Source organism: Chrysemys picta, chromosome 14 (assembly GCF_011386835.1).
Source record: "Chrysemys picta bellii isolate R12L10 chromosome 14, ASM1138683v2, whole genome shotgun sequence".
In the NCBI taxonomy this organism is placed as follows: Eukaryota; Metazoa; Chordata; order Testudines; family Emydidae; genus Chrysemys; species Chrysemys picta.
This window is the reverse complement of record NC_088804.1, coordinates 7,698,208-7,711,510: the sequence shown is the minus strand read 5'-3', so window position 1 is coordinate 7,711,510 and position 13,303 is coordinate 7,698,208. Positions and strand designations below refer to the sequence as shown.

The 13,303-nt window shown below is 45.4% G+C and overlaps 1 protein-coding gene across 2 annotated transcripts in view; it reads left to right on the top strand.

Annotated features, from left to right (window-relative positions):
* The window catches only part of COQ9 (coenzyme Q9), a 14,637-nt gene extending 1,334 nt beyond the window's left edge, over positions 1 to 13,303 (top strand). Inside the window, exons 2-9 of one of the 2 annotated variants that reach the window (XM_065566915.1) lie at positions 3,096 to 3,258; positions 3,870 to 4,005; positions 4,628 to 4,770; positions 5,067 to 5,151; positions 6,148 to 6,252; positions 9,658 to 9,813; positions 10,633 to 10,686; positions 12,481 to 13,303. In XM_065566915.1, coding sequence (XP_065422987.1) covers positions 3,096 to 3,258; positions 3,870 to 4,005; positions 4,628 to 4,770; positions 5,067 to 5,151; positions 6,148 to 6,252; positions 9,658 to 9,813; positions 10,633 to 10,686; positions 12,481 to 12,516 — 878 coding nt within the window. In that variant the 3' untranslated portion in view covers positions 12,517 to 13,303. The remainder of the gene's footprint in view (positions 1 to 3,095; positions 3,259 to 3,869; positions 4,006 to 4,627; positions 4,771 to 5,066; positions 5,152 to 6,147; positions 6,253 to 9,657; positions 9,814 to 10,632; positions 10,687 to 12,480) is intronic. The other variant, XM_065566916.1, reaches the window with a different exon arrangement.

The following is a 13,303-nucleotide window of genomic DNA, read 5'->3' as shown; positions in this document are numbered from 1 at the left end:
ATCGAACTTGCTTTGAGCCGCCGGAGTGCTCAGCCCCGCTCCCCAGAAGCGCTGCTTTACCGCGTTCTATCCAAAATCATGTTATATCGGGTCGCGTTATATCGGGGTAGAGGTGTATTTATTTACCAAGCACCAAGATGGCCCTTGACACTGCACAGATTAAAAGCGATGGCTTCTGCCCCAAGGAACTTGCAAACGAAATCACACGCTGCCAGTAGAGCTCAGACACATCAGCTATGTAGGAGAAGCTCTGGTGTGGTTGTGTTTAAGTGGTTATCTGAGAGTGCCAGTGGCACAGTGCTAGTATTTGGATCCATCTGGTACTGGGCCATGAACCAGACATTCACTTGGCTTTGGTATATTCTGGGTATCAGGGCATAGTAGGGGGTCAAATGGCATTGAGACATTATGAGTGTTAAGGAGAAGCAGGTGCCTAACTGACAAGGGGGTACTCCACATGCTAGAGTTCTCAAACTGGGGGTCGGTACCCTTCAAGGGGTCACGAGGTTATTAGTTAGGGGTTACGAGCTGTCAGCCTCCACCCCAACCCCCGCTTTGCCTCCAGCATGTATAATGATGTTAAATAGATAATAAAGGGTTTTTTAATTTATAAGGGGGGTTGCACTCAGAGGCTTGCTATGTGAAAGGGGTCACCAGTATAAAAGTTTGAGAACCGCTGCGCTAGAGTGAATTAGATGTTTAATCATAGAATCATAGAATATCAGAGTTGGAAGGGACCTCAAGAGGTCATCTAGTCCAACCCCCTGCTCAAAGCAGGACCAATTCCCAGCTAAATCATCCCAGCCAGGGCTTTGTCAAGCCGGGCCTTAAAAACCTCCAAGGAAGGAGACTCCACCACCTCCCTAGGTAACGCATTCCAGTGTTTCACCACCCTCCTAGTGAAATAGTTTTTCCTGATATCCAACCTGGACCTCCCCCACTGCAACTTGAGACCATTGCTCCTTGTTCTGTCTTGTTTAACCGGTATTCTGGTACCCTGAGCCCTGCGTGTATCAGCTGTAGCCAAACCACGAACGAGCACAGCAAGCTGTCAGTACCTGCCATGACAAAGAGTAGCACTCGGTCTGTGGAGAGGAGTAGAGGCCTCACTGCAGTGTCCCATGCTGACACCTGAACTCTTACGCACTGTGTACCCTTCATGCTGGCTTTAGTGTTAGGGTGCAAGATCCTCTGAGCTTTATTCTAACCAGGGTATGTACGGCTGGCTGTGCCATTGGGACACAGGCACAGTAAGGGCTTGACATGGTGAAGAACACCAGCAGGTCACATACTTTAAGGAAGAGAAATTGGTGTCTCTAATACCATGAATCCAGAACTATTGCAAGTTTTGGGTTAACTGGAGCCAAGTGGCTCAGACAGTGGTGATAAAGTGGTATGAACAATGAGGGGAGCCCTGTTTGACTGCAGTTTATGTACAACTGTTTGCCAGTTCTAGTCATAACAAGTAGAACAGCGTGAAACGGGGGGGGGGGGGGAGGGGAGGAATGATGGCTGATAAGAGCCTGTTATGGAAGAGGAAGTGCTGGGTGAAGGATATTGAAAGGAGGTTTCTGCTGTTAAAACTTCTTGGCTCTTGGGACATAAAGAAAATCTCCTTTAGGGTTATCAGGTCATCCCATTAATCTCTTCCCGCCCCTCCCCCCCAAAAAGGGAACTGGGTAAGATTGTCCCAGATTGTGTATTTTCACCTAAGGGAGAGCTTAGAAGGTGTCCGAACTGTGCAGCCAATGGCTTGTCTATGCGCTTATTTGCAGCAAGCTGGGGTGTAAATCTACCCCACACTAGCCTGCTGTGTACCAAGTGTCCATGCAGACCCTGCTGACGCACACTAACAGCTCCTTAGTGTGCTTTGATTTACTCCCATCTCAAAATGAGGAAGATCCGAGCACACCAGGGAACTGTTAGTGCATGTCAGCAGGATCCACAGGGACAGCTAGTGCGCAGCTGGCTAACGTGTGGTAGATTTACACCCCAGCTTGCTGCGAACTAACTATTTGTGTAGACAAGCCCTATGGAAATGGGTCTTTCTAAGCCAAAGACGGGCAACTGTGTTAATGTACTAACCCGTAAACCCCATTCTGGCCAAGACAAAATTGAATTAGTGTCCAGTGGAAAAGCCTTAAATAAAAGCCTGCACTTAAATATCTTGGTAGTGAGGCTGAAAATGAAAACTAGTTTCCTTAATAACTTTCCTTGGCCCGTTCCTCCCCAGACATCTACATAATAAGCCATGCACATTCTTTCCAAAGTGCAGTTTGGGGCATGACGATGATCAGACCCAGAAAGGAATTAGCAAAGTAGCAGGCCAGCTCCTTCATATCATCTGTCACTGGATGACATTTACCAGGGGAGGAAGCCAGTTTTTATTTACAATCTCAAGTCAGGTGAGCTGCTTCGTCAGTGAACCCAGATTTTTTAAAGTGCAGTCTGTCAGATCAGCAGCATGCCCCTTTGGGAAGGACACAGAATATACATATACACACATTAAATTAAAAAACAAACAAACCTCAGTTTGGCTAAAGAAAAACAATTATTATGGGATAGCCAAATTAGAGAAGCATTTTGTCTTTGAACAGGTCACTTTAAAATGAAATGCCCTAGTCTAAGGGTAGCATTGTCAGGATTTGGTTAGTCTGTCCGTCATGAGCTCTTTGTTGTAAGTTCACTGGCTCTTTACTTTCTTTTCCTTACTGGTTTCAGCATGGAAAGAAAGGAGGCAAGTCCTTGAGCAGGGGGTTGGACTAGATGACCTCTTGAGGTCCCTTCCAACCCTGATATTCTATGATTCTATGAAGTCATGCTGTGGTGGCCTCCAGTCAGTGTTTGCTTGGCTTCCAGTGCAAGGTTGTGAAATCCTCTGCTGGTTGGAAGAAGATCACAAACTGCAGGATTTTTTCCTACCACAAAACATCTTCCCTTTATTTCAAGCACACAAATATTAGCTGCCGGTGGATGGACATTTTTCTGGAGGAAAAAACTAGTTCCCCCAATCGCTGTTTCTGTTCTCATTCACCCCTGGTGCCTCCTCACTCTCCTTTAAAGGAGACCAATGACTTTTGTGGTTTCCATTTCAGTGGTCAGATGCCCGTTGTACCCAGCCCAGCGTGCGTTCCAGACCTCAGCTCTGCTGAGGAGAGTCTCAGATGAACAGAAACAGGAACCGCCACCATCTTCCTCCCAGCAACATTTTGAATCACACCCACCAGGTGACCAGGAGCCCCAACGCTCACATCACAGGTAACCTACATAGCCAGTACCAGTACCTGCTGAGAAAGGGATTGGAGATAGCATTTTGCCAAATGTAGAACCTACTCATAAATCATGAATTCCAGGTTTAATCCAGAACTTGATATTTCTGAGGTTGGCATTCAGTTTTGCTCTGACAAAAGGCAAGTTCTCTTGGCCATCAGAGAGGCAGAATAGGAACTGCTTCCAAGCAGGAATTTCTCTTGTTTGCATAGCATATGCTTCAGTTTTAGATTTTGGTAAACTTGGCAGTTATGGTTGCCTTATATACTAAATACAAGGCCGGTGACAAAACAATTTACAGTTACACAAGCAATATTCAAAACTGGATAGTCACCGGGTAACCATCTAGGTCCAGCCCTCCCTTTTTTCCCTTGCCCCATATGAACTGTTGTTAATTTAAGGATTATTTTCACCAGAGACAGGAAGGATTTTAGAGAGACAGGGTTTTTATTAAAAGAACAGAACCATAAAGCAAAGCACAACCCAGTGTGTATCTGAATCAAGAGAGCACCTGCTAGTGGTGGCAGAATAGGACGTAGTGTCCTGGTTTTTGATATTTGATGGTAGAATTCCCTCACTATAATGACACCTTCTTGTAGTTACACTGATCAGGGTGGTGAGGAATCCGAGGACTATGAGAGTGAAGAGCAGCTGCAGCATCGAATCCTAACAGCATCGCTGGAGTTTGTGCCTACTCACGGTTGGACAGCAGATGCCATTGCAGAGGGAGCCAAGGTATGTGGCAGGAGAGACCGAGAGCAGTAAGAAATTAGAGAGAGATGCAGTTCAAAGAGACCCCGGGCCAAATTCTTCCCTTACACTTGAGCAACCTTACGGAAATCCATGGGGTTGCTCCTGTCTATAAAGCAGGGCAGAACTGACCCACTGTTTATACACTGACTAGAAGATAATGTCAAAGTTAGACGCAGTGTGGAGCAGCAGGGGCACAGAAGGGTCTGGGAAGAGAGGTTTATAGAATCATAGAATATTAGGGTTGGAAGGGACCTCAGGAGGTCATCTAGTCCAATCCCCTGCTCAAAGCTGGACCAACACCAGCTAAATCATCCCAGCCAGGGCTTTGTCAAGCCGGGCCTTAAAAACCTCTAAGGATGGAGATTCCACTACCTCCCTAGCACCCATTCCAGTGCTTCACCACCCTCCTAGTGAAATAGTGTTTCCTGATATCCAACCTAGATCTCCCGCAGACCATTACTCCTTGTTCTGTCAGTAAAGTAACTTCATTCTGTTTTGAATTCATGTGATGTTTTGTACCAAATCAAATATCGAACAGCATTCCCTACATGGTGCCTGTTCAGCAATTAGTGACCTACTGAGTCTTTCTCCTTCCTTCCCACAGTCTCTGGGCCTCTCTGTTGCTGCAGCAGGGATGTTTCATAATGACGGCAGTGAGCTGATACTGCATTTTGTGTCCCAGTGCAACTCTGAGCTCTCTAATCTGCTGGAGGAACAGCAAAAGCTGGTGCAGCTGGGTCAGGCAGAGTGAGTATCATGTGTTGTAGTTAGTAACTATACGCGGAAACGTACGTCTTCCTAGGTGCACAGGCACCAGGGTGTAAGACAGAAGTACTATCCAGTGACACACATGCTTCAGAAGAAAACTTACTCATGTACACATGAACCCATCCATACAGACATGTGCTTGTAGAGGTGAGCCAGAATTAGGGGATGGGAAGGATGCACCTCATCTGCTAAGTTTGGATGGAGGTTAAAACTTTAAAAATGCAAATTCAAAGTTGAATCTTTAGCAGATCGAGGTATGGTTTTTCTTCTTCCAGGAAGAAGAAGACAGACCAGTTCTTGAGAGATGCTGTGGAAGCCAGACTGAGGATGCTCATCCCATACATTGAGAAATGGCCCCAGGTACAAAATGGACCTGCAGATTCTCTTTTTAAATATGTCCCTGAAGCCTCTGGATTCCCTAGCATGTGTTCTTTAATCTGTGCATCAGACCAGTCCAAAGCTGTGTATGAAACCCACACTAGACAGTTCCTTCAAGACGTAGGGGGATGTCCTTGGAGGGTAACAGTTGGCAGCAGAGATTGATGCTGTCTTTTCTTGCAATCCCAAAATGGCAAACATCTCATGGTGCACCCCTTCCGTTCTGAAGCTCCAAGGGGAATTCAGTCTCTGTGCAGGATTGCTCCTGCACTCAAATTGCAAGTCAGGTTCCTTGTAGCACGGGTCCTGGGGTATGTTGCATTCTGCTCCTCTGATGCTTGGAAATGGTGAAGTGAAGTGGTGCTTATTTCACTATATTGCATCTCCAGTGTGCTAATGATAAACCTTCAAAAACACTAAAGTGAACCTTCAAAAACACAAACTAAGGTAGCTTGATGAGCTGTTGGAACTTGATGCTGGCTTGCTGAACATCCAAGCTTAATTCTTGGATTTAGCCTCTTCCCTCCTTGGGCCAGAAGAAGACTAGGAGGTGTTTGCAGGTGAGGTGCTCAATTCCAGTGGGAGTCAGTATAGCTTCAGTAGCTACCAGCTGATCTGTAAGCATCGCTGCAGAATTGGGTAGCTTCATCCAGTTTTCCCCACAGAGAGAAGGAAGATAGCGTTAATATGGTAATTGTGCTGTGAAGGAAGATGGAGGCCTCCCACAGGAGGGTGGGAGGGTTTCTTTCTTGCAAGAAGGAGAGGCACCAATAGAATTCATAATGGCCCTGCTACCCAAGGAGAAGCCACATGAAAGAGACCATTGCTAGATGAATGGGACTGGGAATGCCTTCTGCTCGAGGCGGAGACAGGACAATAGCGACATGGAAAAAAAAATCAATGCATGCAAAAGATTGTGTGTCGGTTTGTTTTAATGCTGTGTGCTTCTCTCCACTTGTCTGTCTCCTTCCTTCTCAGGCTGTAAGCATTCTGCTGCTTCCACACAACATCCCTTCCAGCCTAAACCTCCTCACTAGCCTGGTGGACGATATGTGGCACTATGCAGGAGATCAGTCCACCGATGTAAGTCCTGGTGCCATGCAAACAGACTAGTTGGACCTTTTAGCACTGCATAGCAACGTAAAGGATTGAAGTGTGCGTTGCAATCCTGTCTGTTTCAGAGCAAAGCCTTTATCCTTGTTGTAGAATTGAGTAAGGACAAAATTTTCAGAAGTGCTTAAGTTCCCGTTTTCAACAGTGACTTAGGAGCCTAAGTTCTGTTGAAAGTCTGTGGGACTTAGGCACCTAGTGGGATTTTTCAAAAGCCTACCTGCATCTCTAGGTGCCTAAATACCTTTACAATCTGGCTCTTCGGCCCATTGACTTTCAATGAAACGTAGGCTTTTAAGTCCCTGCTGAAAATGGAACATCGTCCTCTCCTGGGGGCATTCTGCGCCAAAAAATAAAAAATTCTGCACACAATATTTTAAAGATCTGCACAATTCTGCAAATTTTATTTGTCAAAACAACACTACGTAATCACATCAGTTTCAGTTATTTTGGTAACTTATTTCAAAATATGTGTCAGCAAGTACGTCTGTAATAATACTTGCATCTGAAGAAGTGAGGTTCTTACCCACGAAAGCTTATGCTCCCAGTACTTCTGTTAGTCTCAAAGGTGCCACAGGACCCTCTGTTGCTTGTAATAATACAGACACACTCACAAATTCCCCCAGGCGTAGAGTTAAAGAAACCCCTATGACAACCCAGTTCCTGTTTCTCTACCCCCTTCCCCTCCAGAGCCCAGCCAGGGGGCCAGACACACACAACCCCCCCCTCCCCTGAGCCCAACCACGGTGCTCCCCCCACAGCCAATACACCCTCCCCTTCCCCCCCGGCAGTGTCTTCTATGTGAGAGCTGGGCTCTGCTGGGTCCAGCAGCCCCTAGTGGTAGCCAGTAGCATTGCAGCCCATTTCCATGGGCAAAAGGAAATTCTATGCGCACAACATTAATTTCTGCAAAATTCTGCATTGCGAAGTGGCGCAGAATTCTCCCAGGAGTAATCATCTCTTAAGTAACTTATGTGCTTTTGTAAATTGTACCCTGTGTCTTTATAACTGGCTGTAGTTGGCATAAACTAAAAGGTGTTGCTCTCTTAGACTTCGTTATAACAATGTTCTTTTTTTTTAGACCCAGCCACAATTTGAGATTTTATGTGAGTGTAACTCAGGGACAGAAAAGTTGATCCAAACGTTCACCATCTTAAAAGAAATGTTTCTGTTCAGGCTACTGTCTCCACCATTGATGATAGCATGTGCAGATTCTCCTCAAACCCTTCAAAGCAGCTACCTAAAAATACCAGTAGCTTATTAAAGCCTTCATCTTTCTGGCAGGAAATAAAAGCAAAGTAAATTATAACCTTAATTAAAGCAATTAATAAATTATTTTTAATTCATGAAGACATCGGTGGGAAGTGGGGAAAGTTAAATGAGCCATCTTAACAAACTACTTTAATAAACTTCACATATGAGTATAAAATAGCTACTGCAGTGGAAAATAAATAAGATGACAGAAAAATTAAAGAAATAAACCAGAAAGCAGCTGAAAGGAGGTGATCACACCAGGAAATCTAAGTCCCTTATGGAGTCTGAAAGTCATTGATGACATTTCAGAGCTGTTTCTGAAAGTCTCCCAGGCACCTTTGAAATGGAAGAACCTCTCTTTCACATTCTCTATCTATTCATCACTACTTCTGAGGGAGTCATCAAGTTGTCTGTGGGGAGCAGTGAAGCTGATCACATTCCCTGTTTCCCTAGGAAGGCGTTAGCTCAGTCACTTCCAGTAGGGGCATCTTGAACACAACTGGAGCTCTCCGTCACCTACTTTGCACAGTGGATTCGTGTGGTGCATGCTTTGAAGCAGCAGGGGAACAAGGGCAAAGAATGGGATACATCTGAGACATGTGGCTATGTGCGGGGTAAAAGTTTGTAAGCTTCTGGTGTAGCTGGTAGAAGGACATTCTATCCAACCAATATTTTGCCAATTTCTAACCATGTGTTCACAACTTATGTCTGACATTTTTTCTGGTGCTTTTAATTGTGAATGGAGCAACCACCGCTGCTCCTTCCTCTGCTGCAACTTGGGGTTTTTAATCACGACAGCAAACCAAGTTGAAAAGTAAGAGTCCCTTTACAGTTTTTTTTTTTTGCTTGGCCTGGGAATTATTCAAGTGCGATGGACAAACTGGAGAGTTTCAGGGTTTCAGCCTTGAACTGGTATAGCATCTTATGGCATTGCTAGCAGCAATGTAATAACTCGGCATGTGGTATCAGGGGATTGGTTCTGAATATAGGATTTGTTATACTGCATCGTAGAATCATAGAATATCAGGGTTAGAAGGGACCTCAGGAGGTCATCTAGTCCAACCCCCTGCTCAAAGCAGGTCAATCCCCAACTAAATCATCCCAGCCAGGGCTTTGTCAAGCCTGACCTTAAAAACCTCTAAGGAAGGAGATTCCACCACCTCTCTAGGTAACCCATTCCAGTGCTTCACCACCCTCCTAGTGAAGAAGTTTTTCCTAATATCGAACCTCAACCTCCCCCACTGCAACTTGAGACCATTACTCCTTGTTCTGTCATCTGCTACCACTGAGAACAATCTAGATGCATCTTCTTTGGAACCCCTTGTATCAGGCTATGAGCATTGCATTGGCTGATACACATGCCTTACGGAAAGGTGAACTCTTCCACAATGCATCTGGCTGACTGAGCATCAAAGAATAGGCTGAGGTTGGATTCCTTCCTGACTCCTGCAGCAACCTATTTGACCTCTGAAGCAGGTAGTGGTGGTGTGACTTTTGGTCAGCAATTTTCTACATGCTGCTTTTTCTCTCTCTCTCTTGCTCAGAACCAGGTGGTCAGTGTAATTGTGATATCAGTTTGGTGCCAGGAGAGCAGCTGCAGTGTCAGAGGGTGGTGGCCTACTGCATAAGCACAATTTGTACATTAATACTAGTTTAAGGCCCAGAGCCACAAAGGTATTTAGGGTTCTAACTTCCATTGATTTCAATCTGTCTTGTCTGCTGAGCTGTCCCTTCACCCTGGATCAATCACTGCCCAGCTGGTAACTTGGGAGAGATTACCTCTATTCTACCTCTCCCCTCCCCAGGTCAGCTTATGAGATCTGCATTTTACTGGACAGTGCTTAACCTTGTGTCTCATGATTAAAGCTACAATTATGTCACGGAGATAATAGAATCCGTGACTTCCAGAGTCCTCAGTGACATTTTCTGCCCTGAGGCTGGAGCTATCAGCCAGCCCGCCCGCCGCTCCCAGGCCCCTCCCCTGATGGGGGAACCCCCTCAAAAGTCAGGGACAGGTCTCAGGCTTCTGTAAATTTTTGTTGATTGCCCATGACCTGTCCATGACTTTTACTAAAAATATCCATGACAAAATCATAGCCTTACTCATGATTCATATCCTTGCAGATTAATTGGTACACTCGTCGGACAGTGCTGGCTGGCATCTACAACACTACTGAGTTGGTGATGATGCAGGACTCGTCTCCTGACTTTGAAGAGACTTGGCACTTCCTGGAAAACAGAATAGCTGATGCCATGAAGATGGGTCATACAGCTAAACAGGTAACACTATATGTATAGTTTATGGAACATAGGGCATGTCTATACTGCATTCATGGGTTGGTTGCAGCTTGAACAGACATACCCAAGCTATCTTTAGTCTAGCTAGCTTGGGCAGTGGACCCGTGAAGCTGCAGCAGCATGAGTTTAAGTGCGTGCTAGCTGCCTGAGTTATTACCCAGGGTTCCACACAGGCTTCTACAGCCCATGCTGCCTCGGCCTCTCAAGCTGCAATCACACCCCGTGGTTTCAATGTAGACATACACATAGGCCTACGTAGGTGAGGTGATGTGTGTGCAACTGGACATGGTTCAGTGCTAATGCACAGCAAGACCTAGGCCCAAATCAGCCAGTACACACACACACAAAATATACTGACGGGCGAGCCATGTGCACTGTTAGTACAATAACAACAAATGTGTATAAATCACACAGACAGTGATTTCCATGTGTATGCCTCTCCATGTAAATCCAGCCAAATAGTTACATTGAGTCACGGTGTTTGATGCCAGATTGGCCCACTTAGATAACATCACTGGGAGAATTCCAGGCAAGTCCCTCCTCTGCTTTTGAACCATTCCTGTGTTATGGCTTTAGTATATTTGTCCGTGGGTGTCACCACTTGGCCTATGTACTGGTTGTCCGTGTGCTCCACTCTGAACCTGTGTTTGGATGTCACCTTTCTGCATCACTGGGTGTATACAAACACCTCCATCACGGCAACACATGCTTGCAATGAGTTACATGTGTGTAAACCTCGCCTATGAGCCTATACAAGTGTAAAATCAGCAGAAAGCAATAATGTGTTCTTGTATTGCCTAGGTACAGTCAACGGGAGAAGCACTCGTCCAGGGCCTAATGGGAGCTGCCGTTACTGTAAGTAGTGTTGAAAGCAGAGCATCTAAAGAGGGTTGTTTCTGTTCCTCACCCAGACTTGATGTTGGTTTCTTCTCCATCCCAAGTTTAGAACCCAGCTGAGAGCGTCTCTCTTGAGGTATTTCTGTCAGGGAGATAGTAGCTTATTGTCCGTTAGCTTCTTTACTGGTGGAGCTTCAAGTCACGAGCATCTTGAAATGTTTTTTTCTGGGGAGGAAATATTTAAATGGCCTGCTGATTTCCCTATGAAAGAACTCACAATACAGTGCCAAAAAAAAAAAAAATGCAGCTACAGGTTGGATGTTTGAGGATTGGGGGGGGAAGGAAGGAGGAGAGGAAGAGAGGTCAGAATAAAGAACGTATCAGTCTTTTTCCCTTGTAATGTCTTTCCTGCTCAGTGACCGAATTAGGAATTAGTGTTTGGTTAAACAGTAGGGGGTGCATTTCCCTCAGAGTCAGTCCTGAACTCCTGCTCCAGTAGGAGATACTGTGCTGCTGAAGAGGTCTGCGCTCAGGTAAGATGTAAAACCAAGTTCCTGACCACTTGTGATGGCTTAATATCCCCTGGTGCACTTATTGTGAGAGTCAGGGTGCTTGTGCCAGTGTCCTGGCCAAACTGTTATTCGAGGGATTATGTTCTGGATTAAGTTATTTCTACAATCTCATTTGGATACAGTATCCTCTTCTTTCACTAAAAAGGGGCTGTGTTCCACCACCAAGGTGGTAGCAGGTCTGTGATATATGAAGTGTTTCCTCTGTGCCTGTTTATAACTGATCAAGTGCTTTGAGTTCCTTTGGCATGAAAGGGTGCTAAATAAATAGATTATATTATACTATTATTTTAGCAAGCAAAGCTTGTCAGCACTGTGTTTCTGTACTGGATTTCTCTACAACACAGATTACACATGCAACAAAACTACCTTCCCACTAATAGAAATAAGCTTTTCTTCATGTTTAAGACCGGAGCATTACTTGGGAACAATTTTTACTGTTGTTGCAGTTAAGGATTAATCCCACCCTCTAGACTGTCACCTGTCAGATTAGCTCCTTCGTCTCAGACCGTTAGGGTTTGTTGAAAGGACTCCAAGATCCTCTGCCACAAGAAATCTGCATGCTATATTAGAGTTACTGCTGCCACACTGCGAATCTCATCACTGTAAATGAACTCTGCTTGCACCAGGTGTCAGGGCACATCCCATTGTTGAAGATTGAGTGTATCAGGGCATCTTTTTACCATCAGTTACATTACTCACAAAGTGGGAGAGGTTAAAAGAGGTTAAAGGGGTCATTTAAAAGGAAAAGGACAAGTTCAGTAGTTCAAAAGCAGCACATGTCAACGATGGGAGGAGTCCAAGTCCAGGTGCTGAGATTGTTCCTCCCAAGGCTGGATGGGGCACTAAGACCCTGGAGAGTTAGGAAAGAGGGTCTGTATTGCTTTCCAAGGACACCTCTAGCCAATTCAGGAAGTGATGTTGATTGTGCTGTAGAGGGAGCCACAGCACAGCCCTCATTGGCTGTTAAGAAGGCTTGACACCAGTGCAAGAGAGGAGAGGATGGATGTAATTCCAGTAAACTGTTAGGTTAGATTGCTGTGGTGGTGAGCATGCAATATCTGGGAATTCTTTCTGCAATCCCAGTCTGCCTGATATCTGCCTAGTCCCCTCCCACAGAGACAGATCCCCAACCAGCTGGAAGGAACAGCTCCATGGAGCCACACTGAACATCCATGTACTACTGGTATTAATTACTTTCATCGTCTCTTCATTTCTGTTCCATTCGCTTGGTGTGCAACAGATAAAGAATCTGGCGGGACTGAACCAGCGGCGGTGAAGAGAGAGGGAGCTGAGAGTCTGTGCCATGCCCTTTGCCTATAAGAAGATTGACGGCAGAATCCCAGTGCGCACAAGAATATAGAGCCATCATAACAATGAACATCCCCTGCACTGTTAAAATTTTCCCCTCTGCAGAAGCCTGTCTAGCAGAATGGCACAAGCATCTATGTTTGCTGGGATTTGTAAATAACTTAAGATCGGGCTTCCTATTTTGATTAGACTTTCCTAGTATCCCAGGTGTAGTAAAAACACTGATTAGTGCATTATTAGACAATTGTGACGAAAGGTTGATTGAACTGAATTAGTCCAGCCCCCAATGACATCTTTCACTTGCACTCCCCCACTGCCCCAGTCCTGTATAACGCAGAGACCACGTGTGCCTTGAACCCCTCCTGGACATCATGTTTTCACATCACTGATGGAAATAACACTTTCAGGAAGAGACCTCGCAGCAGGGGCCAGTGGGCATTATGAGCTGGTGCTCTTGGGAAGGCTGTTGTCGGGATATCCTGAGTGCCCCTCTCCCCACACTGTTTTTACCTGTGTGAACTCATTCCTGGATTTGTTTCTTATGGGAGTAATGCAATCAAAGATGGTCATGACACTGAGTGCAGAGGTTGGGCATACAGACAGCCCCCAACCAACCCACTAGTGACTAGCTGTAAAGCCTGCTTCTTGAATGTGTGATCCACCCTGCTGCTGGGCTCCGGCCCCGGCAGCCACCTGACTTGTTTGTAAATTAGTTAGAAACGATTCTGTAAAGAATTAAAAAAGTCCTATTTAAA